The sequence below is a fragment of the Lissotriton vulgaris genome, chromosome 7 (genome assembly GCF_964263255.1).
Source record: "Lissotriton vulgaris chromosome 7, aLisVul1.2, whole genome shotgun sequence".
Taxonomy (NCBI): Eukaryota; Metazoa; Chordata; class Amphibia; order Caudata; family Salamandridae; genus Lissotriton; species Lissotriton vulgaris.
Window position 1 is genome coordinate 1,508,723,330 of NC_141695.1, and position 25,397 is coordinate 1,508,748,726.

General features: G+C 44.7%; 1 protein-coding gene across 2 annotated transcripts in view; it reads right to left on the reverse strand.

The window, feature by feature from the left end:
• The window catches only part of GSS (glutathione synthetase), a 673,748-nt gene that overhangs the window by 555,228 nt on the left and 93,123 nt on the right, over positions 1-25,397 (reverse strand). For both annotated transcript variants that reach the window (XM_086932359.1, XM_086932360.1), the window contains exon 3: positions 16,565-16,710. In XM_086932359.1, the coding sequence (XP_086788485.1) occupies positions 16,565-16,710 (146 nt within the window). The remainder of the gene's footprint in view (positions 1-16,564; positions 16,711-25,397) is intronic.

Consider the following 25,397-nt stretch of genomic DNA (forward strand, 5'->3'; position numbering starts at 1 on the left):
CTTTTCACTTTTACACTGTTTTTAAGCAGGAAAACAATTCAGAGATTGTAAGAAAAAGGATTATCAACATACTCCATCTATGTTGTCTATCCTATTTTATATCACACTTTTTCCATTTTTCTTGCACTGTACTTAAGAGAATTCTAGATAAAAATAGAAAAAGAAAGAGTCCCTTCTATATCTGGTTTCCCTTGTGAGATCCCCACAAGAGGATACAACTCATTCTTTCTGTTCCCCTCCTCGATTGAGGAAGGATGTGAGAGAGTAGTTTGGAATCCCAGATGATGACACTGGGCACTTAAAAGTGTAATGATGGGACACCATGTATCCCAAGGTGGTTCTTGTTCATTCCTTTATCTTGTATACTAACCATCTTCCCTGCATCTCATTTCTTCTTTTTGGTTTAATTGCTATTAATAAATAAGTCAGCACCATAGGCTGTTAGTGTCTTCAGAATTGTATCTAGAAGCCGGTTCCCCCAGACCACGGATTGCATTGTTTTTTGAGTAATAGAATTAGGGGGATTCAATCCGCAAAAGTCTTTATAATTTGTCCCTCAGAACCTTAATTTTGTATATTTAGAGTCACAAGGCAGTCAGGTCCTCTGGGGTTTTTGAGGTTGCTGACCACTGAAGGCGCCGGAGATTCACAGGAGCAGGTTCAAGGATCAACAGGCCGGTAGGGCTGGGGCCAAGTCAGTGGGTGTCATCCTCTTGTTAGTACCTGGATGGCAGGTCTTCTCCTTTCTTGATCTTCTTGCTTGTTTCAAATCGGGATCTGAGGAAGGAAGGTTCAGGGTGCCCCTAAATACTAAGTTTAGGGGAGTTACAGGTAGGTAAAGGGTAGGGACCAATGGGTCCCTTCCCTGGGGTGGGTACACCCCCTATCCTGCCACTCTCCTGGGGGCAGTAGCCTAGTCCTGATTGGGCAGGGCTCCCCATCTTCAAGATGGCGAGAGCCCGGAGATGTGTTTCACCTCGCCTCCCCCACCTGAGGGGTGGGGTTGGCAGAGGCTGGCACACCCCCTATCCTTCCTTGGGGTTTCCCACCAGTCTTCCCACCAGAGTGGGGGTCAGTACCAGTGGGGGCCAGTTGCTGAGTACATCAAGTGGCCTGGAGAAGCTCACAAAGGCGGCATGCCTTTGAAGCTTCCCCTGCCCATCCTGGGGGAGGAGACCTAGCACCTCGCCCAGGATGTGCATTGTTGCAGGCCCAGGAGAGCGGATGGCTCTCTACCCAGGGGTCCAGCAGCATGTCTGCTGTGTGGCAGCCTAGCCAGCCTCTCAGACAAGACGTGGATTGTAGGTTAGGTTCAGGGGGCAACTCTAAGTTGCCCTCTGTCGTGCATTTTACATTAAATCCCACACTGGCATCAGTGTGGGTTTAATGTGCTGAGAAGTCTGATATCAAACTTGTCAGTCTTCAGTGTAGCCATTATGGTGCTGTGGAGTTTGTGATGACGACCTCCCAGCACCATATACTCTTAATGGCATCACTGGACTTACAGTGCCCAGGAATGGCCCTGGGTACTGCAGAGGCACACGGCTTGTGCACCTGTCCCCACAGCACTGGCATAGTGCACCCAGCTAGAGGGGTGACTGAGGTATGCCAGGGCAGCGTTGTTTGTGGGCATGGCACACAGGGATGTGTGCCATGTCGACTCTCTGTTTAGTTCTGCACCAAGACACTCAGCCTGCAAAGGCAGTGTGTGGGTGTCAGGGTACAGGGCCCCCAAGGGTGGCACAATAAGTGCTGCAGCCCCTAGGGGTCTTCTCTGGTCACAGTGCTGTGGCTACCAAGGGTACCATTTACCAGGGGCTGACCTGTGGCCAGAGATGCCAATTTGGTTTAGGCTTCAATACAGTTTTAGGTAAGGAACACAGGCCCTGGGTGCCTGATTGGTAGGAACCCAGGGCACACTCAGTCAAAGAACATCAGCAATTCAGCAAAAAGTGGAAGCATACCATGCAAGAAAGATAGCACTTTCTCACAGCGTTTGAGAGGGAGTTAGGTGAAACTTCGACATGTTGATAGTGAACCTCAGCCAGTGCAGGAGGTTGCTGTTAGTCTGAAGGTGGGTGACAAATGCCTGGGGTAAGCCCACCTACTTCAGCCAGTCGTCGAGATAGGGAAAGACTAACCGGATAGGGATATGAAAATAAGCATCCTGCAAGTCCATCTCTACCATCCAGTCTCCTGGGTCTAGGGCAGACCAAACCTGAGCGTGAGTATTTTGAGCTTCTCTTTTTTTAAGGAGAGGTTGAGAAGGCGCAGATACAGGATAGGAAGAAGTCCTTCGTCCTTCTTTGGCACCATAATGGAGCAGAAATCACAACCACAGCCTACTTCTGATGCAGGCACTCTCTCTATGACACCCTTGGCCAAGAGAGCCTGCACTTCTTAACAGAGTAAGGAGAGGTGGTCCTCTATCAGCCATTAGCAAAGGGGTTGTCACAAAAGGGAGGGAGTGGTCCCTTTGGACTATCTGGTGCACCCAATGATCATATGTTACTGACCGCTAGTGGGGGAGGCGATGGCGTATCCTGTCTCCCACTGGATGCCCACGATGATAAACGGAGGGGGGACTAAAGAGGCTTGGAGCCAGTGGCAGCAAAAGGGGAGGTGGACCACTCAGACCCCTGGCCACCTGTCCCAAATGATCTGTGGGTCCTGCATGCTCGGCCACGAAAAGGCTGAGAACCCTGCTGGCCATTGTGACTGGGAGAGTATGGGCACGGTTGGAGACCCCTTCCATGTTCATGAAAGGGGTGGATGGTGGACTGGGGTTGACACGGGGCAACAGACAAGCCCAAGAACCTTGTCTAAGCCCCACTGTCCTTGAAGCAGCCCAGTGCTGGATACGCCTTGTCTCCATAGATGCTAGAGCCATCAAAGGGCATGTCCATGAGGGAAGACTGGACATCCAGTTAAAAGCCAGATGTTCTCAGCCAGGCTTGGCGCCAGAAGGCCACCAATGATGAAATCGCTCTGCCCAGAAAATTGGATTAGGCAAATCCAGATCGGACGATTAGCCGCATCCCTCCCATTTGCAACAGCCTGAGAGAGTATGATCTGGGCCTCCTCCGGGGCCATAAGCAGCAACTGTGTAACTGAGTCCCATAGAATATGGGAATAACAGACAATATGCACATGGCATTCACGGACAGGAGTGCCAGGCTGAAGGTAAGAGAACATGCTCATACTGAAGGTGATCAACCTCTTGTATTCCCTATCCGGTGGAGTGGTAAGAAACAAACCAGGATGGATATGGGATGAGGAGGCTTCGACCAGCAAGCTCTCTCGGGTAGGGTGCGGGGTAAGGAAACTGCCCGCCAACATCGCTCTTCTCCTGGGAATCCCAATTGTCCTATTCACAAAAGCCCATGTGCAGGACTTGCACCAGGCCCCAAGTAGGACGTCTGTATGGGCTTAATTGAATGGGATTAAGGGTTTTGAGGGGGTGACTCCTGGTTGAAGCACCTCTATCAAGATATTAGTATTGACTGCCACTGAGGGCAGGTTACGGTCCAGGACCTCAGTCATCCTTGTGCACCACCATTGCAAGCGAGGCTTCCATCTCCATAGGCACAGTAGGAGGGGAAACCAGGCCAGTGTCAAATGAGGTGTCCAACCCACTGGCCTCACACAGTTCCTCATACCAGTTGTCTCGTTCCTCAACTGCATCAAAGCTGCCGTTGGGGTGTCTCGTTCTATTCTGTTTAATTGCACAAACAATAAATCAGATGGCGTGGATGAGAGCAGGTGTGTCAAGCATAGAACTCCTATACAATAACAAAGTAATGCAGTATTTTACCAGCCTGAAGCTGCTGCCCAACAACCCAGTAAGACGATTCATAGCTGATGACTCATTAGCTAGGGCGGCACGATCACCTTAGATGCGATAGTCAACTGAACCTTTGCAACACTAAGTACTTGGTATGATACTAACATTAAGGAAAACAAAAAAGAATAGAACCTTGTTAAACGGTGCCATACAGGAACAACATAAAAAAAACTGAATAGTGGAACTGAAAGTAAAATTGTCTATTTATATGGGATGGGGATTGACGGGACCAGATTGGATGGTCCCACTCAAACTCCTTGCCATACTGTCTGGAAACACTTGTTTAAAACAATCGGAATTCAACTTCCTAAATCACACATATCTCAGTGCACCTGCTAGTTACCCCAGATGTAGCTCTGCAGAAGCAGGCTTTGTTCTCGTAATACGAGAGTGACCCTAATTTTAGGCTATTTATTTCTTAACCACTTCGATGCTAATGACAAGGGTAACTCCTCATGCACTGCCCATTCATTTCAATGGAAATCTCATTATATGAGGAGCCTTCCCTTAGCATCCAAGTGGTTAAGCAGTGTCAAAACCGATTATTACACTCACCTGTAGTTATAACCTTGGAACACTTGGGGTCTGTAAACTTTGGTTAATATCATCCAAAGGGGAAAAAAGCAGATCATAACTTTGCTTGTGTAGCACTCTTTCAAGCCAAAGAACAGGAAGCTATGGCCTCGAGATACCTTCTATCCCCAAAAGTTACAGTAAGGAAGGCGGAACTTGCTAAATGGGCAGCAGCATGAACTGACACCTGTACAGTTTGGTAATGGAGGAGGCACAGGAACATGACAAGCTCGTCATAGGATTCTCTACTGCTGGACATTACACAAACGTCAGATGCCAGAACCCCTGGACAAGTCTCATCAGGTACAGATGGCCCGAAAAAATCTTACGGTGGTGAGTACAATGTCTCACATGAATTATCAACTCTACGCAAACACACGAAATAAAGACAGCATTGCTTGAAATACCCTTCTGGTGAAAACAAGGATACTTAGGGAACTGAAGCATAATTGATCACCCAAAGATTCCAATTCTCTTCCATAGTAAAATGAATAGGCACGCAGGCAAAATGTAATAAACCTTGTACTGTGACCAATTTAATTACAATACTAAATGTTATGTTGTACAGTATAGACTAAAGTTCTAAACAAGCCTCATTGTATTTGAGGTCAATCTGTGGAGTCCTTAAAAGTCCTACTCCTTATCCTTACGTGGGTACTGATAACATTCATAGTACAATACCCAAAGATGACGCAGGAACACTAGCATGCTGTATTCAGAATATGATCATACATATACAACTTTCTCCCCTCACACTTCTTTTTTGCTTGATAATGCAAGCACATAAATCAGGACTACTTCTGATTATGTGGGTTTATTTAGTTTCACCCTTTACTTTTCAATTTCAAATGCAAAAATTCTTTTTATAGCATGTTTGAGAAAGACACGCAACATGTAACACTAAATAACAAATATGCAAAACATGAAATGACAACACATTAATTTCAACACATCAAATTGAACAAAAATGAAACACATTTGCACATTATTTTCGTATGGCGGCAATTGTTCAAATAATCAAGTTTAGAAAACAAAATGCCGATATCAAAAGACACTCCTTTCTATTTTCTATAAGGTCATTGAAGGACAAAGAGTCTGAAAGAGGGCCAAATGGATACAAATAAATGAGTCCAAATCGCAATAAATCCTGTTTCTTTCGTGGCCTTCTTAATGCCGACGCGTTTCGAACCCGTTAATTGAATAAACGGGATCTCATCAGGGCCTTGTCACTTCTGTATCTTTACATTCTGTGCAAAAAGAGAGAACAACACCTTAGTTCTGTTGTTCTCACCCATTTAAATTCACTACACCTCTGCCTTTGGAAAATCTGTACCTGTAGCTTTGTATGTAGCCGGGTTCAAACAGGTTCAACAGCCTTCTTACTTTGTTACTGTCTCTGGGAACCCTGTAAGAATATTTGTGACTATTAGAAAGTTAGAGATTGGTTGGTGATCTCCCTAGTTAGTGAACGGTGCTTCCAATTCGTACCTTTTTTAGAGCACCGCTGCTCCTTAAGAAATGTCCTCTCTCCACCTGATTTTATGTCTTCAGTTTTTTGTTTGTTCTCTCTGGCTTGTGCTCCCTATTTATAAAAAGTCGGGGTTATTTACTCCCCTCTTCTGACCAAAGGTAGGAGTCAGTGCCGGTTATGGGACTTCCATACGCCACACAAACACAAACGAGAGCGCAAGATAGACTAACTCAATTCCCCTTCTTTTCAATAGATTGAAGACACACGGTATCGCCCCGCCAGGAGAGCAAACTCACGCTTGCCGAGGGACGTTCCCTCCAAGGTAGATGCTTTTTTGAGTATCCACATATTCTAAAAACAAGCAGGACTACTTATTTGATAAATAACCCCGACTTTTTATAAATAGGGAGCACAAGCCAGAGAGAACAAACAAAAAACTGAAGACAGAAAATCAGGTGGAGAGAGGACATTTCTTAAGGAGCAGCGGTGCTCTAAAAAAGGTACGAATTGGAAGCACCGTTCACTAACTAGGGAGATCACCAACCAATCTCTAACTTTCTAATAGTCACAAATATTCTTAAAGGGTTCCCAGAGACAGTAACAAAGTAAGAAGGCTGTTGAACCTGTTTGAACCCGGCTACATACAAAGCTATAGGTACAGATTTTCCAAAGGCAGAGGTGTAGTGAATTTAAATGGGTGAGAACAACAGAACTAAGGTGTTGTTCTCTCTTTTTGCACAGAATGTAAAGATACAGAAGTGACAAGGCCCTGATGAGATCCCGTTTATTCAATTAACGGGTTCGAAACGCGTCGGCATTAAGAAGGCCACGAAAGAAACAGGATTTATTGCGATTTGGACTCATTTATTTGTATCCATTTGGCCCTCTTTCAGACTCTTTGTCCTTCAATGACCTTATAGAAAATAGAAAGGAGTGTCTTTTGATATCGGCATTTTGTTTTCTAAACTTGATTATTTGAACAATTGCCGCCATACGAAAATAATGTGCAAATGTGTTTCATTTTTGTTCAATTTGATGTGTTGAAATTAATGTGTTGTCATTTCATGTTTTGCATATTTGTTATTTAGTGTTACATGTTGCGTGTCTTTCTCAAACATGCTATAAAAAGAATTTTTGTATTTGAAATTGAAAAGTAAAGGGTGAAACTAAATAAACCCACATAATCAGAAGTAGTCCTGATTTATGTGCTTGCATTATCAAGCAAAAAAGAAGGGTGAGGGGAGCAAGTTGTATATGTATGGTTTTGAAAAAGGGTCCAGCCCCCCCCCCACGTCCCGGGACCTAACTCCTTAAGCTTTGGCGTATTCAGAATATGGACATTAAGCTCTACCCATGTTCTGTCCATGTTTTTAATTGGTTCCTCTGATTTCCTTTTCCAAATACTTTTGTTTCTTTGGTTAATATCTTTACTAGTCCCTCCTTAGTTCCAACTTTTCACCTGTTATACCCTCCCATAAGGGCAGCCCCTGTTACATGTGTTGTTACTCAGAATCTGTTATTTACAGTTACTGAACACTATATTTGTAATTGATTTATCGGAGCAAAGCAGCGCGTAACGCTGCACTTCACCTTTAAAAATGGCAGGCACACGTTTTTAGTTTTCTTATGCACGGCTTGCCAAACTTTTGTAAGCATACTGGCATGCCTCGTTTGATCTTGAACAATGGCGGCCGCACGCCTTTCTTATACCTTGGTATGCCCCAATCCTTATTTATTTTCTTTACATTGTTTTATGCAGTGCAGCATGCCACGCTTGTTTAATATCCATGTTTTTGGTCCCAGCATAGAGCTGCAAGTCTGTGGGGCCCACGCAGCTTTTTATTAAGTAGCACTGCAACTGCTTCACAAACGCCACACGTCTGGTTTCCAATACTTTTCTTTTTTTTTTAATCCCGTCATGGAGCTGCAGGATCCTTTACATTGTTCTACTCTAAATTTAAAAGTCTCTCTTTCCTCTCTATGAGCACATGCCGGAAGGGCATCAAAGTCACTTCACATCCTCTAATCTTTGCAAGTTCAGCTTCCAGGGTGTAGTGCACAAAAGGGTGCAGCACCACAGGCTTTTGGGTGTCCCTGTGGAGTTGTATATGGACCTCTGTTAGCCACATAAGGTACTGCAGCCTTAATTCAATTTTTCTCCTTATTTACTGCATTAAGGGTGCAGTACCTTACAGGCTAATAGCAGTGCCTATACAACTCCAAAGGGACACCTAATAACAGCCTATGGTACTGCACACTTTCATTGCTTCATGTCTTTTTATTTAGAACTTATGCTACTTGTAGTATATTTTTTTATTTAAAAAAAAGAAAAACTAACAAACATTAACATTTGCAACGCCAATAGATCAAACGTTCACTAACGGGAGACCTATTGAAATGCAATTTTTTTTTGCGAGTAGAGTAAGCTCAAGGAGGGACAGGCAACAATTGTTTTAGCTTTAGCTTTGCATGTTTGGGAGCATTTGACAATCCAACGTTCAATGCCTGATTTAGATATGGCCCTTCCTTTGCTTGATTTTGAAAAGAAAACAAAGAGTTGTGTTTTTCGTAGTGATTTGGTTCAATCAATATAATACATGAGCGCTTGTTTTACATCGAAGGTGTGTAGAGCCCTTTCCCCAGCTGATTCAGCATGGGGAAACAAATGCTGGCAATTCAATAGACTGATTAAGATGGAACTGAGACACAACTTTTGGAAGAAGTTTAGAATTGGTTCACAGTACCACCCTATATATATGTAATTGGAAGAAGAATTCCTCTAAAGTTTTTGCCTAAAGCTAACTGACCCGTTTAAGGGAAGTAATGGCGACCATAAAAGTTACTTTCAAGGATAGAAACTGAAGGGGGCAGGAGTGGAGGGGCTCAAATGGAAGGCCTAAAACTTTTTAACCCCTTCAGCGCGGCGCAAATTTTTGCGCTGTGCTGAAGGTTCGAATGAAACTATTGGCTCATGACGGAACGGTTCCGTCATGAGCACAGCTCAACCGACGCTCATAACGGAACCGTTCCGTCATGAGCATGGAAGGGGTTAATACAATGTTAAGATTCCATGTTGGGACCCGATGAGGAATGACTCTTAAGACCTTCCATGAAGGCTTTAATGATAGGAATTCAGAATAGGGAAACACCTTGCCTGTTCTGAAGCTATGCAGCTTCACCCCCTAGGTGTAGTCTTATAGGTGTGCAAGCTAAACCTGAGGTTTGTAAGTGAAAGAGGTAGCAGACAAAGTCTTGTATTGTGGATGAACAATATGTTAGGCATGATAATATTGATAATATTGAACAAATCTTTTCCACTTTGCAGCATAACTGGTACGAGTAGTGGGCCTGTGTGCTTCTTTGAGAATGTCCATACAAGGTTGTGGTAGTTGTAAATAACCAAACTCTAGGACTTAAGGAGCCAGGTAGCTAGGTTGAGGGACCAGGGGGCCTGGGCGTTAGATTTCTCCATAGTTCTGCCCAGGAAGGTCCTGCTTGGTTGGCATTACCTCATGGAGAACTATGGATAGATCTAGGAGTGTGTAAACCATGGTTGTTGTGCCCATGTGGAGGCCATAAGGATGAGAGTGACAGATGTCTTCTGAAGTTTGGGAACCACAAGCTGAAGCATTGGGAGAGGTGGAAAAGCGTTTAAGCAAATATCCTAGATCAGCTCATCCATAGTGTGTTGCCTAATGGACTGTAAGTGTAGGAACCTGGAGGCGAAGTTTGGCCATTTGAAGTTGTCTTCTCTGGCAAAAAAGTCTACGTCTGAGTGGCCTAAATGTTGGAAGTATTGGAGGAGGACTTTGGGATAGAGCTCCCACTTATGGACTTGTTGATGCCTTCTGCTGAGGCACTCCGCTAACAGGCGAATGTTGTATCGGAGAGTCTACCTCCAGATGGTATGGGTTAGATGAGAGAGCTGAGGGGACCTGGTGTCCCACTGCTTTTGTAGATAACACATGGCAGTCATGTTGTCTGTCTTGATCAGGTCTACCTTCCCAATCAGGCGGGGGAAGAAGGCTTTGAGCACTAGATGAACAGCTAGCAACTCCAGGTGATTGATATGGAGATTTCTCTGGCTGATTGTTCAGCGTCACTGGACAATCAGATCTTGTGAATGCGCTCCCCAACCTGTGAGGGAGGCATCCGATGTTATGGATCTCTGGGGAATTGAGTCTATGAAAGGCCATCCTTAGATCTTCCCATTGATCCTCTGCTTGAGCCCATTGGTGCACTAAGCACTCTTGCAGTAGACGCATGTTGAGTATAGAATGAGGTACTATGGCTATGCATGAATCTATTATACAGAGGAGGCGCATCACAGTTTTCACTGTTACCTGCTGATGAGGCTGGAACTGGGGATCGAGCGCCTGGAAGGATTGAATCCGGGTGGCACTCGTGTAAGCTATACCCTGTTATGAGTCGAGGATGGCTCCAGGTAGGGTTGTATTTGAAGAGGTTGGGGTGGATTTTGACTGCATTGATGGTAAAACCAAGTTGATGAAGCAGGTTTATGGTGGCTCGAGTGTGTTGGAAGCACATTTGACAAGTTGTGCTTTTGATGAGCCTATCATCTAAATATGGAAAAAAGTGCATGTTTTGCCTGCGTAGAAGAACAGCTCCTACTGCAAGACATTTGGTGAAAACCCTGGGGACAGTTGAGACCTCGAAGGGGAGCCCTTGGAATTGCAAATGCTGTCGGTTCATTATGAACATGAGTTATTGGTGATGTGCTGGGTGAATAGGAATGTGGAAATAGGCGTAATTCGAGGTCGATTTCAGCCATGAAGCTTTTTTGTTGCAGTAACGGAATGAAACCTTGAAGAGTGACCATGTAGAAGTTCTCTGATAGAATATATTTGTTTAGGGATCTGAGGGCCAAGATTGGTCTTAAGGACCCATCCTTTTTGGGAATAAGAAGTAGAGTGAATAGACGCCGGTGCCTTCCTGGTGTATTGGCACTGGCTCTATGACCTATGATTTTTGAGGAGTGCCTGAAATACCTCTCTGAGCAACTGCTGTGTTCTGATGAGAGTTTCTGTTTGTGAGGTGGAATGTTTAGAGGTGTGAAGTGAGCTCCAGTAAATAACAATGTTGGATAAAATCCAACACCCACTGGAAGGATGTAATGTTCTATCAGGCAAAAAAGAACCCTCATAGTCGACCCTGATAGGTGTTGTGTGGTCGAGGAGATTTCTGGCACATCAGGGTTTCGTGGTAGTGGCGAGGGCTTGATGAAACCACCCTTGCCTCTACTCTTTGAATGACTGCCCCTATAGGAGCCCCAGAAGTAATCCCTGAGTGAAGTGGTCTGGCCCTGTGAGAGCGAGTAGGAGGTGGAGGTCTTAGGGGAGGCAGTCCTGGATCCTTCGTGATAAGAGGAGCAGGGAAAGAAGCCACATTTCAATGGTGTTTACAACACCCTCATGGCCATGGCAGACTCATTGTACCTCTTTACTTTTTCCAGATGGGAGGAGACTGGAGTCAAAAAAGGTGTTTGAAGGGAAGAGCCAAAAGGTTTTGCTGAGCCTCAGGTTTAAAATCTGACACTAAAAGCCAGGCATTTCTCTGATGAAGGATAGCAGAATTATTGCCTCTAGTAACAGTGTCAGCTGCATCAAGGGAACAGTGAATTGTGGTGTTGGAAATTAGCTTTCCTAAGAGGCAATCAAGTATACCCGCTTTTTGTGCTCCTCTGGGACTTAATGGAGGATGCCCTCCATTTTGTCCCAGTGAGCCCTGTCGTAGTGGGATAGGAGACCAATAGCAATTCTAAAATGGTAGTCAGACTGGGCTGCCACCCTCTTACCCGTGGCATCTATCTTTTTACGCTCTTTATCTGGTGAGGCACCCTCACCAGATGTTTGAGTGTTAGCCATCGTACGTACTGTGGCAGCTACTAATGATTAAGGTGGGAGTTGCCCTTTTTTTAATGTGGGGGTGCTGGGTGATATTTTATTTGTCAACCCTGGGTATTATCACTCGCACCTTAACAGGGTTGTTGAATGTATCAGGTGTGCGACGTAGCATGCCTTTAAGCATTGACAGATACTGTGCCAAGCATTGACTAGAAGAGAAGGTTTCAAATTAAAAGTCATCTTCTAAAGGCTAAGTATAGTTGAACCTTGTGGAAAGCGGCAGCTCTGCCTACAAGGTCATGGCAGGTGGTAGTGTTGTCTGGGAGAGAAGGTTTAGCTGGATACAGATCTGGGTCTGTATCTGCAGGTAGCTCGGTATTGTATGAGTCCCACGGGTCATCCTGTGGTGAAATGGAAAACTGATCTTCCTCTCCTCCTTCCCCTGTGGAGGAGTGAATGGAACCCTCTGGTGAGTCTGGAGGGGGTTGAATAGGGGAGGGCGGTGGTGACTGAGTGTGGTGCGCAGCTGGTGTTGGTAAAGGGCTGATGTGGGCTGGGCTTGTAGCCTTGCCCGTCTGTTTCCTCTGCTTTGGTGGTATTGGGACTACCAACTTCCTCAAATAACGATTGCCTCTTGTCTGGGTATTCCCCTGAGGACGTAGGTCCCGTAATGATACAGCCAATGTCCAGATGTATCATGATATGCTTTTATCTTGAGTCTATCACCTCTTGCAGCTTTTGAAGCACTGGTTCCACAGGCTCCAAGAGAACAGGTGTATCTTCAGCACTGCGTGGGACATATTGGGGAGTATTAAGAACGTGATTCCAGTGAGTCACTGGGACCATCCCTTTGGGAACACTTTTTCTCCTCTTAAGTAGTCAGAGGATTCCACACAGTTTTGTTGGTGATTTAACTTGATTTATTTGTATACTTTTTTTCAAAAGAAAAAATTCACTTGAACATTTCCAATTCCTTTGTGTAATTCCACGTTTGCATCAATAAGGTATCATTATTATACATAGAATCCAATGCATTTCGGGCTGCACTTCAAGCCCTTCATCAGGGAATATGAACTACACAAAGCCTTGACAGAAATCAATGGAATTGATGAAAGAATCCAACTAACGTGGGAAATGTCAAACACAACCATCACTTTCCTGGATGTTAGAGTGAACCTTACAAACAGAGGACTTGAAACTGACCTTCATGTCAAAAGTACAGACAGGAATAACATGCTACATTACAGCAGCTTTCATGAACACAACCTTAAGAGATTTTTACCTTTTTCACAAATGGCCAGAATAAAAAGAATCACGTCGGAATCAACTACATTGCAAAAAAGGATAACTGAAACAGAAAAGAAGTTTAAACAAAGAGGATACCCAATACATATTATGGAGGAATCCAAACAAAAGCTGGCACAAATCGATAGAAGAACACTACTACAACCAAGTCAGAAAAGAGAGCAAACTCGGATAGTTGCCATATCCAAATTCTCAACATCGAGTAACAAATTCAAAAAGACGATACTCAAACATTGGCGAATGCGGACTCTGGAACCTGACTTCAACAATTGTTTCAAAGACCCCCCCCCTTATTTGCGTTCACCAGAACCAGAAACATAGGTGAAATGATCCAACCACAAACGGTTACATCTGAAATCTTCAAAGGAACTAAACCATGCCATAACTGTGGACATTGTAAAAACATTGTAAAAGGCAATAAAATTAATCACTCTATGAAGGGACAGGAAATCAAGCTCAAAGTTAATGCAACTTGTGATACATCCAATGTAATATACGCACTAAAATGCCCCTGTGGTAAATTATATATTGGAAAGACTGAACGACGTATCAAAGTCAGAATCACAGAACACAAGTCTAACATCCGCCTGAAGAATGCGAAATCCACAGTTGCAATGCATTTCCTGGAAGAAAAGCACAACATCGCACAACTTAAGTTTTTAATTTTGGAAAGCATCAAGAAGACTGAAGGCAGAGACAACACCAAATTCTTACTACAAAGAGAAAACTCATGGATACATAGATTGTGTACTCAGAAACCGCATGGACTCAATGAAAGAATAGAATTTTCATGTTACTTGTGAACTTGCTCCAGTGCCTCTACTTGGTACAACTGTGATTATTTACACTGTGATATATATACCCCCCAGTATGTACGATGTAACTACGATATAGCTCATCACACTTAGTCATACTTTTGTCTTTTACCTATTCAAGGTTCGAGACTGCTATCATACACTTAGTATTTCACTTTATTTTATTTTATCTTATTTTTTTGAGTGGGTTGATAATCCCTTGTTAAGCTAAATACCATCGACACTGACAGCAGTTACAATCTGATCCTTGAGAAGAGGTCCAAATTAGCCGATTTCACAGTAGTCTTTCTTTAGTTACCAGCGATCACGTGACCGCGATCGACATTGAAAGTACAAACACAATGGCAACACTGTTGCCAAAGACGTACTGAAACAGAATGAACCCGCATCACGGTAACTCGGACCCATGATCTTTAAACCTCAGGTCAGTGAGCCCAACCCAAGCTGCTTAACCCTACCTAATATTTAACGGTCACATCAAAATCAGCACACGTTAATTTTCCTTTTTTCACCTATGTTTAGCGTTTCAACACAGAACACACAAAGACAGGCATGTAAGTTGTTTTATCGTATTTTGAGTTTCTCTTGTTCGTACCCTGAAAGTATGTTACATGACATTGAAGCATGATGAACAGACGTATATGTTTTGATGATTGTAATCTGTTTTCGCTATTAGTTATCCCATGTCACACAAATACATGGTTTACATTTTAGAAATAAGTGGTATTTATGTTTTCTCAACAGTGTTATTCCCTGATGAAGGGCTTGAAGTGCAGCCCGAAATGCATTGGATTCTATGTATAATAATGATGCCTTATTGATGCAAACGTGGAATTACACAAAGGAATTGGAAATGTTCAAATGAATTTTTTCTTTTGAAAAAAAGTATACAAATAAATCAAGTTAAATTACGAACAAAACTGTGTGGAATCCTCTGACTACTTAAGAGGAGGAAAAGTGTTCCCAAAGGGATGGTCCCAGTGACTCACTGGAATCACGTTCTTAATAGTTACTAAAAGGCGTTTTTAGGGGTAACAACGCCACCTGCGGTGAACCTAATCAAAGACAAACCCACAAACTCAAATAGCTGTGCATCCACCCAAAGTACTTTGTTCACATATTGGGGAGTCAAATTCTATGGTCATGCAACATCTTCTTTGACCGAAATGACCTGCAGTGCTCACAGATAGCTTCCGTGTGTTCAAGAGAGAGGCACAAGTTACAAACCTCATGGAGAGGAGTGTGTGGAACTTGGCATGGCTGCAGAGACAGAAGTGAAAGGGTGTCTGTTCCATTACTGGGTGGACATGATGTGGAGAGAAAGTAGAAGATGAAGACTGCCCCAAAAGGCGAAGGCCCGTGGGGGCTGCAGCTGACTCAAGCCACCTTAACGAGGTCGGCGTCGATGAACTGACGAGGCAGACCGAGAACAACCACAATCGAAAACAATACAGATGGTAGTGTTTGGAAAAAATAAACGATGACTGTTTTGAGCCGCAGTATAGGAGCACACGTCCGAACCCAACGGCGGAAGAAAACAATCTAACAATGGAGTCGATGACCATGCACATTACCAGCAACAGGAAGAGTCACTATACCTCATGACTCTAAAAACTTTCTTCAAAACAAAAAAGACTTGCACACACCCAAGCCCAATACTAGATGGCAAGATTATGCTAACAATGTGTACCTACAGCCACATATGCCTTGAATGTTAGTTGACCTTTACCTAAATTATTCGACACTGTAAATATGTGTGTTTTAAGAATGTAGGCCCTTAATAAAGGAGAGAGTCTGTACCAGATTTAGGAATCTTTCACCATCATTTTCACAGTTTGTTGCAAAATGTCCATTTATGATCTGTGTTCTAATTATTCCTTATATTGATGAATTGCAGTCAGGTGTGATATAGATTTAGTGTATTTCCTAGTCTGTAACTATGCAAGTCGATGGAAAAGCAACAATGTTTAACTTAATTCATAAAGATGTATCACAAATAGGATAGGAAGCAACTAGCCATGGGAAATGAAGCACTGGGAGTTTGTCAGAGTAAAAAGCAAACCGTTCAGGCAAAATGGGTTCACCGATCACTCTTTACCAGTCATTTCCATTCATTTGAAATTCCATCAATGTGTTGCAAGAATCTTGATTAGATTGGAGCGCTGATGCCCGAACATGGGCTACGCGCTAAGGTAACACAGGAATACTCGTCCAAGGCTTAACCTCATGAGCGCGGCGCAAATTCGTGCGCTGTGCTGAACGTTCTATTGGGCTTATGGACTCATGACGGAATGGTTCCGTCATGAGCACAGGCCAACCGACGCTCATGACGGAAAGCTCATGACGGAACCGTTCCGTCATGAGCATCGAAGGGGTTAAGAAATTCAAATGGAAAACACTGTTGCCACAAAAATACAATACTTGGTAGATCATCTCAGAGTAAATCTAATTTTTGAAAAATGCATAGCCTCTATGACATGAACAATAAACAATCTGCTTTTAGAAGCTAAAGATTCAGGTGCACAGCTTTATGTGAATTATAAGATAGTATAGACAAGTAAAGAAACAGGAACAAATTACATGGAAAATGCAGCTTGGGGCTAAGTTTCCCACACACTGAAAATAAATGAAGGAGTAGTAATTAACTTATGTGCGATGAAACCTAAATGGAACAGTAGATCACTGGGCTTACCTTGCAAGAACTTCTTCGAGGAAACCACTGTCCTGGCTAATAAGATCGAGAAGAAGATTAAAATCTTGCTGAACGGCTTTGGCTTGATCAAAAAGATGTTTCGGCACAGGAGAGGGTAGCAATGAAAATGGAGCATAGCTCACCACCTGCAAGGAGACATCCACATTTAAACCAGATAGCTTCTGCAAGGAATAATCTGGAGTATTGACAAACATGTTGCTACAATAATCAAACTAGCAAGTAGTAAATTCTACACTACACTAGTCCAATCCTATTATAGTATGATGCAAATACATAAAAGAAAATAGAATGACTTTGGTAAGGGTGTATCAAAGAACTAAGAGTAGAGTTAGAAACACAAAACAAGACAACAAGGAAGCTATACCTATACTGTGTCAGTGTATCAAGAGATATGGAAGTGATAAGATGAACACTATCTTTCCTCAAGACTGTCGGCTCGCCTCCAAAAACAGTTAAATGTCAGCTGCCGGCATGCACAGTGCATTTTCTGAAGGTGCACTCTGTTCATGCAGATACATTAAATGTTAATACATCACCACATTGGAACCGAAGGTAGAGCTAATGAACGTCAGCCAACGGAGCTGGACATACTCTGCTGGGCTATAGCCACAACCGACCCCTCTCATTCAATAATGACAGCTTTTTTTAACCCCATGAGTCCATAAGCCCAATAGAACGTTCAGCACAGCTCACAAATTTGCTTAATTGGCTGCAAAGTCGGTATTTTAAAATATCTTATGGGGTTAGGGCACCTGCTGCAGAGATATTTGTGTGCCAGCTAAATGTCAGGGAATAATAATGGTAAGATAACTCAGGAGGATAACGAATTGGTTGGGGTGATCTGGGTTTTGTCTAGTCCCAGTTTTTAATGAAAGCAAGAGGGTTAATATGTCTCCTGCAAAGCACATTATGTAACACGCAGATGACAAGATTTTTATTTTAGGTAAATCGGTAAGTGGGTTACTGCTTTTAACACAGAGATCGTTCTGTTACTTGCACTCCATAAATTGTAATCCTTCTACTATATACTATACCACAGTGAGCTATGAAGGACATGTGGCTCCTACACCTTGTAACCCTCACTGTCCTATGTAACACATCATATCCTTCGGGATCAAGTTTGAGCTATATAAAACTTTATAAATAAATAAATGTACATTAATTAACACACATATGATTTATTAGCAATGTATAATGTGTAGGTGTGATGTAAAGCACTCTGCACTGGGGAGGAGTAGCTCTAAAGCTCTATAAAAGAAATAAAAAAATAGTGGTATTTAAATTGTTATTTGTGTAAATACTGGGTCAGACCAACACATCTGACATTCTTACAGTTCATGCATATCTTTTATAAACAGGTACTGAACAAAGTTAATTCAATTCAGAAAGCTTTATTCAGCACATATAAAATGACCATAAAAGCACAGGATAACACATCTGGCAGCATATATTACAGAATTTGACAAATACAAAGAAAGATACAGATACAGTTCTTAAAACAACATACTTTTCTGGGCATTAATTGATTGATTTAAAAACGTAGCAGTATAAAAACAAATATCTACAGTTTGCAAATTTAAGATTAATCTCATTGCCTGATTAACTGTACATACGCTATATTTGACAAACATAGGTTTCAAATAAGCATTACGAAAATTCTTGTACAATTTACAGAATAATAAAAAGTGCAAAGTGCTCTGTTTTTATACGCCATCACACAAGCAAGGCCCTATCGGATGTTTCTTAATGTTCGGAAGAGCTACAAGATGATGTGCTAAACCAAGCCTCAGTCTGGTTAGCACAAACTTATGTGATGGCCTAGTTACCACAACTAGATAAGAAGAAAAACCTTCAGTAATAATATAATTGTTATAGAACATGATAGAGGACATAGAACCTTTAGCTAATGTCCGCTTCCTCACTCTAAACGCCAAAAAATTAAATTTCAAGAACAAAGTCAAAAGCATGCCTCTCTTAAGTACTGTCCTTCCCTGCATCCACTGACGAGCTCTGGTGCCCTATGTCAGGGCCGTTTTTAGGGCGGTGTGAGCGTTGCCACCGCTCCGAACGCTGACTTGGGGGTGGGGGCATCATTTCGCAAGTATATTCTCATTTAAGCACCTGCTGCCGTGTCCTGACCTCTAGCGATTTTCAGGCATCAATTAAAGTGTCAAGATAACTGTGGTGATTAATCGTTTTCTTGGAAAGAGACCAGAGGTTTGTTCAGTGGAAGTTTTGACTCATCCTAAGGTAGCGCAGAGGGTTAAAAATGCCTGCTGCTAAGAACGTGTACCATGAAGCTAACAAAGTGCATATAATGTAAATAGGTCAGCTGGTTACTGTCCTTTTGTAACTTGTTGTTTATAAGTCAAAATCCTAATATAGAACATTGAGCTATTAACTGTTATCAAAAAGCTGAATGCAAACTGCAAGGTATATGTTAAACGTATATGTTTTTCCGCCAGTCTTTCATTATCCTAATCTAGCCAAAGGAGTTCATTTGGGTAGAAAACAATTCATATTATTAAAGAGAACCCCTAACAATGATGTTACATTTTAAATTCTGAACATGTACTTTTACAGAATAAGGACTCAAACTATATTGCCTACCAGTATCGATCACATGTGACTCCTACACCTTGTAGTATTGCCTGATGTAACATTTCCGATACACTGATTTACACATGCATGATTGTCCCCGTTAAATGTGTGTGATGTAAAGTGCTCTGACACCTTACACTGGTCTGAGTGGTGCTAGAAAACAAAATGAATCTGAGAGACAGGTTATGGAGACTTGAGGGGCACTGTTAAAGGGTGCTAGTGAGGGAATCCGGGGCAGAGGTGGTCATTGGGGGGGGTGCCAACAGACACTGTCACACAGGGCGCCACCAGTGTTAATGCTGGCCCTGCCCTACGTGTCCCCCAGGTAGTGCGAAGGGCCCTGAGAGCTGGGACTAAGAGTGAATGGTCACCTCACAAGATGGTGGCGCAATGCTGAAGCTGCGGGGGGGGGGGGGGGGGGGGGGCACGTCCCGGCGCTTAGCCTGGACTTGGGGGAGGCTCACACTGGGGTTCTACCCAACCGTGCATTCACTGCCCAGAACTATTGCAATGTAAGTCCCCTCAGGCAGACAGGCGAGCCCAGAGAACTGACTTGTGGGGCCACGCATTTGCCTAGCGGGATGGAGCTGGCGGTGCAGGCTTGACGGAAGTACTTGGCGGCGTGGGAGGGCTTGCGCAGAGCTACTGGGACCACAAAATTATGTGCACCTGCATCCCTGCGCCTGACCTGTACTCTGGAGGGTTGAGGAGAGCACCGTTGGCAGCCCTGCAGCGCCAGGAGCGTGGAGATGGACTGACAGGGAGTCTGCAAACTGCAGCAGCTGTCTAGGGAGAGGGGGCAGGTGGCCCTAGCAATTGCAGCACTGGATTGCTAGCACTGAGGTAAGTGCCGACCCCCGAGACAGGCAAGCCCTATCAATGGATGCTCCGGGGTTAGCGAAAAGACAAGCACCCAGGGTCTGTGGGGCGCTGGACAAAGTTTGGTCTCCTTGAGAGTGGTGAAAATCAGTAGCCGACTCTCGCTTCAGTCCTCTCGGAACCAAGCTGTAGAGTGAGGAGTGCTGGTGCTGTGGCCCCTGGAGGCAGGAGCTGTGCGGAAGGCCATGGGGACTTACCTAAGGGGACGGACCCTGTAACGTAGAGGTGGTTATGCAGAAATGAGAATACACAGGTCCTGATGAAATCCAAATTTAGATTTATTCCAGCATCAACACGGGAGTGCAACCGGCTCTTCAAAATACCAACAGCTCAATGAATCAAATAACAGCTGTAGCTTAAACTGCAAGAACATCCTCGAAAGACGCATCTTCAAACATAAACATGTTTGAAGATACACTCTCCTCGAGGATGCAAGAAGTGGAACGTGTGAACATACAGAATGTTATTTCATCAGAATAACATCATGAACACAAAGAAATGGAAGAAAGACTATACCTTACAGACCCCCTATTGCTGCTGGCCCCAATGTGAAGCGGCCTAGACTGGAAGGTGCTGACTGAAACTGTGTTGTTGACACCTTGGGACATTTTATGTGACCTGCCACCTAGAGGGGGGGGGGGCACCTGGGACTACTGTGAGAGCAACGAGGAGTGATCGCTGATGCCCCTGCGGATCGCCACCATGGGAAAAAAAAAAATCAAAAAAAGGATTTGAGGGGATTCCAGCCGCCCCCTGGAGTGGTGACCGGTGATGTGAGGGTGACCCTGATTTGTCGGCTCCGACTGGGGGGCACCCTGGATGTAATACTGCAGGTGACTACAGACTCCCAAGAGGCCCTGGAGCTGAAAATCGATACTATGGTGGCAGACTTGGGGATTCTGCGTGATGATTAGCGAAGTCTGGCGAAGTGAGTCACAATCACAGAACGTACCTTGGGAGACTTGTCACCAGGGGTGGAACCATTACAAGGACGCCTAGCGGACATGGAGGGGAGAGTTAAGACCCTAGAATTTAGGGCAGAGGATGCGGAACACAGCCCCGGAGGTACAACATGAGGGATATAGGCCTGCCAGATCGAGCCCAGAGCACCAATAGGACTACATTTATGGATTCCTGGCTGAAAGCTGAGGTGACGCCAGAGGGCCGTGCCCCCTTCTTTGCACTGGAGCAAGCACACAGAGTTTCAGCACGGTGTCCGATGTCTAGGCAGCTCCCAGATCCGTGGTGCCCAAACTGCTGCATTACAAAGACCAGGATATTATTTTGACCCAAGTCAGATTGAGGGGAAATTTGATGGTGGACAACCACAGAGTAATGATATTCCTGGATTTTACAAGGGATGTAAAGAAACGGGTAGGCGCTTTTTTGGACGCTTTGATGAAGCCTTACCCAAGGTTATGCCCCGAACTGCTGAAGATATTCTCTAAAAGGGGACTGGTTTCTACTGTAATGTATGGAAGTGGGGAGCTGTGAAATTGATGACACATACTTTAACTTTGCACTTGAAATGGGCTGGGCTGGTATATGATTGACTTACTTGCTTCCGCTGAATGGTGTGTTGAGACTCTGGGAGGCACCCCTGTTGGCGTACCCCCCATTGCTGCTAAGTGTGTATTATCTGTACATGTGGTGATTGTTACATTAATGGTTTGGAGGGGGATGTTTGCTTCATGTCCTGGGGTTGGGGAGTTGGGTATGTCATTGATTTGGTTGGGGTGGCTGTGCCTGCTCCTATGTTCCTATGTTCTCAAGATGCCAGGGTCCAAGGTTTATGAGAAGAGGGAGATCACATAGTTCCCGATTTGGCTGATGGCCTGAGCCCTATGATCCAGCTCCAGGAGGTGGATGCTTTTCTGGATCCAGTGTCCATCCAAATGATTTCCCGGGTGGAAGCTGAAATGCTAAGGAGGGGGAGGGGGGGGGCTGAGTAGGAGGGGGGCTGAGTGGGCGGGGGGTGGAATCTTATCTGAGGTCAGGATCTACATAACCTGTGGGTTCTCTTGGAGGGTAATGTGGGAGCTGTTGTCTGGGCTACGCGATTAACCATGGACTTTTGGAAATCGTTACCGTTGTCCATAGCGAGACGGGCTAGCTAATGGAGAAGCGCTGGTCCCCGGCTACATTACTTTTTTTCAACTTTGCCACTACTTGTGCCTCGCAGTATGTTCCAAGAACTTGACTTGCTGATGATTGAGTTGGTTTGGGGTCTGGCAGGCATCAAGTAGAAATGACTAGCAGGCATCAAGTAGAAATGATTACGTTGCAGCACCCGGTGGTGGAGGGATGTCTGGTGGAACTGGATTTTGAATCTTATTACCTGGCAGCGCAACTGCGGTGGTTCACCCAGTGGATATATCAATGATGGAACTCTTTGGGAGAAGGGGAACGACTAGCTCCTGAGGTGTGAAAATTGTTTAAAATTCTTGTGAACCCCTGCCGGCTTCTCCAGGAGGGCTCTAGAGAGCTATTGGTCATGCAACAAATTTGGCTGCAATGCTTACAAAAAACTCGTACATAATGCCCGTACTCTCCTAACTTACTGTTCCAATGGCTGGGGCTGGTGCCACTGGGCGTCAAATGGTGGGGGCTGAGTGGGGCAGCTGCTGATCTCTTTTTGGTGCTTGGGAGTTACTCCGGTTTGAGGATCTGAACCTGGAGTTGGGACTTGGGGGCGGGGGGGTGCTGAGTGGGCGGGGGGTGGAATATTATCTGAGCTCAGGATCTACATAACCTGTGGGTTCTCTTGGAGGGTAATGTGGGAGCTGTTGTCCGCTCTCACAGTTGTCACCAGTCACATCTGTGCTAAGGTCGACAGTGGCCAGACTACTTTTCTGGTGGGCGGGGGGGTGGAATATTCTCTGAGCTCAGGATCTACATAACCTGTGGGTTCTCTTGGAGGGTAATGTGGGAGCTGTTGTCCGCTCTCACAGTTGTCACCAGTCACATCTGTGCTAAGGTCGACAGTGGCCAGACTACTTTTCTGGTCCTGCTCGACCTTACAGCCGCATTTGACACCCTATCTCCCTCCATCTTAGTCAATCGTCTCAAGGAGATAGGAGTGAACGGGCCGGCGCTGAGCCTATTGAAATCCTTCCTGGATGACCGTGTTCAAAGGGTCAAGTTGGGCGACTTTCTCTCGCCAGCAACTCCGGTGCAGTGTGGGGTTCCTCAGGGGTCATCCCTGAGCCCCACACTCTTCAACATTTATGTGACACCTCTTGCCAAACTCGTAAGATCTTTTGGGCTGGAAGTTCTATCTTACGCCGATGATACCCAGATCATGGTCTCTCTCACACTCTGCCGACATCACAGCCAGGAATTTTAGAAACTGCATGGAAGCAGTTTCTGGCTGGATGGTGAGGATCTTCCTCAAACTAAATGGGGAAAAAAACAGAGGTGTTGATTTTTGGAGGCAAGGAAGAGATATGGTCAACTGATTGGTGGCCCTCCGCTCTTGGGGTCTGTCCTAAGCCCCGTCAGTCCGCTCGAAATTTGGGTGTCATTTTTTACAACAAACTTTCTTTTGACAAACAGGTCAGCAGGACAATCTCCACCTGTTGTGGAGCTCTTAGAACCCTGAGGAAGTTGGTGCACTATCTTTCCCCAGAGGTCCGGAAAACTGTTACAGTAGCACTAATTTCTTCTAGGTTAGACTATTGTAATGCGCTGTATTTGGGTATCAATAAACAGCAGGTACAACGCCTGCAAGTGGTAAAAAATGCAGCCGCTCGGTTTGTCGCTGACGCCCCCAGATTCTCATCAGCAACCTCCATTAGGAGGGATCTTCATTGGCTCCCTATGCAGGCAAGGATAGAGTTCAAGGTTCTTTGCCTTACCCATCGTGCTCTCCATGCTGGTGGATCGGAAGATCTTAAATCATTGCTAACACCCTACACCCCTGGTAGGGTCCTCCGATCTGCCAACAAAAATCTCCTTGTGATCCCCAGAACCTATAAAGCCAGATGGGGCGGAAGAGCTTTTCACTCCCTTGTCACCAAGATCTGGAATACTCTTCCGGCGTATATTAAAGGTCAGTCGGCTTACTCTCTCTTTTGAAAGGCCCTGAAGACTTGGTTCTTCAGGGAGACTTATTTGTAACTTTTCTGTAATTTCTTCCCCTCACCTCACAGCCTATACCATCGTTAGCGCCTTGACGCCTATGGGCTAAGTAGCGCTGGATAAATTCCTTTTCATTCATTCATTCATTCAAATGGGCAGATCATGAAAGTAGGGTTCTACTCAGAAAGGCAAAGAGAGGGTGTGGCTCCATTTAATTAATGTGTGTGGGGGAAACCGGGTTGACTGCATGAAGGAGCCAGATCCAGCCTTGCCGAAGGGCTCCCTGCTGAAAGTGGTCAAACCACACATCGGCAATGATTGAGAGGTACTGATGGGATGGAGAGTCCTGAAATTGGAGGGATCCCTGCCTGGCCCAGGCACACAATAGCTAGGAGTGTGATTACTTGACAGGCTACAAGGTGAGACTGCATGGCTGGAACTATAGTTGAGCGACACAGCATTGTTTTGTTGGGGGGGAGGGTTTTACTGTTGACTTGTGTGGGGAGGAGATGATGCGATAGACTCTGTGTAATTGGTCCAGTTGTACCTTGACCTTCACACGATTGACCAATTGCTTATACCCCAGCCTGCGTTACTGAGACCTAAATTACTGATATGACTGAACTTGCCTTCTGTGATTGAAACGAATAAAAATGTGCTGCAAAAAAAAAAACAATACGTCAAAGCATCCACACTGCAGGGTTTCAAATAGAACAAACACTAAGAAGATCAAACGCTGCGGCAGGAGAGCGGATGATGAATAAAATGACGACTAAAATACCATGGTATTCACGTCCCTTTGGGGTTACTGGTCTCTACTGTCGCCTTCACCCACAACTTTTTCAGGGACTCCCAGTTACGCAGTTACCTACTGCTTCCCGTGCAGTGCCTCTGTGCTCCCACTGTAGAGTCCACAGTAGATGCTATGCTCGCCATTTTTAACAGTCACACAGAGCCTCCCCGAGTTTTCTAAGAGCCACAAAGTCATGGAAGGATCATGAAATGCACATGGAAGGGTCAAACACACAATGTCTTAAGCCCACGGCTGGAGAAGAAGGCTCCCTCCCAGGTGCTAAACCCCCCGGGACACTGTCCCCTCAGAGAAAGATGCATTCAAGCCGCCACACTGCCCTGCCGCACGCTCCCTCCCCGGCTCCCAGAGGAGAGAAACGCAGTAGCAGCGCAGCCGGTCTCTAATCACTACCCTTCTGGAGGAGTGGAGCTTGCCGGCGAACAAAATGGCCGCCTGAGC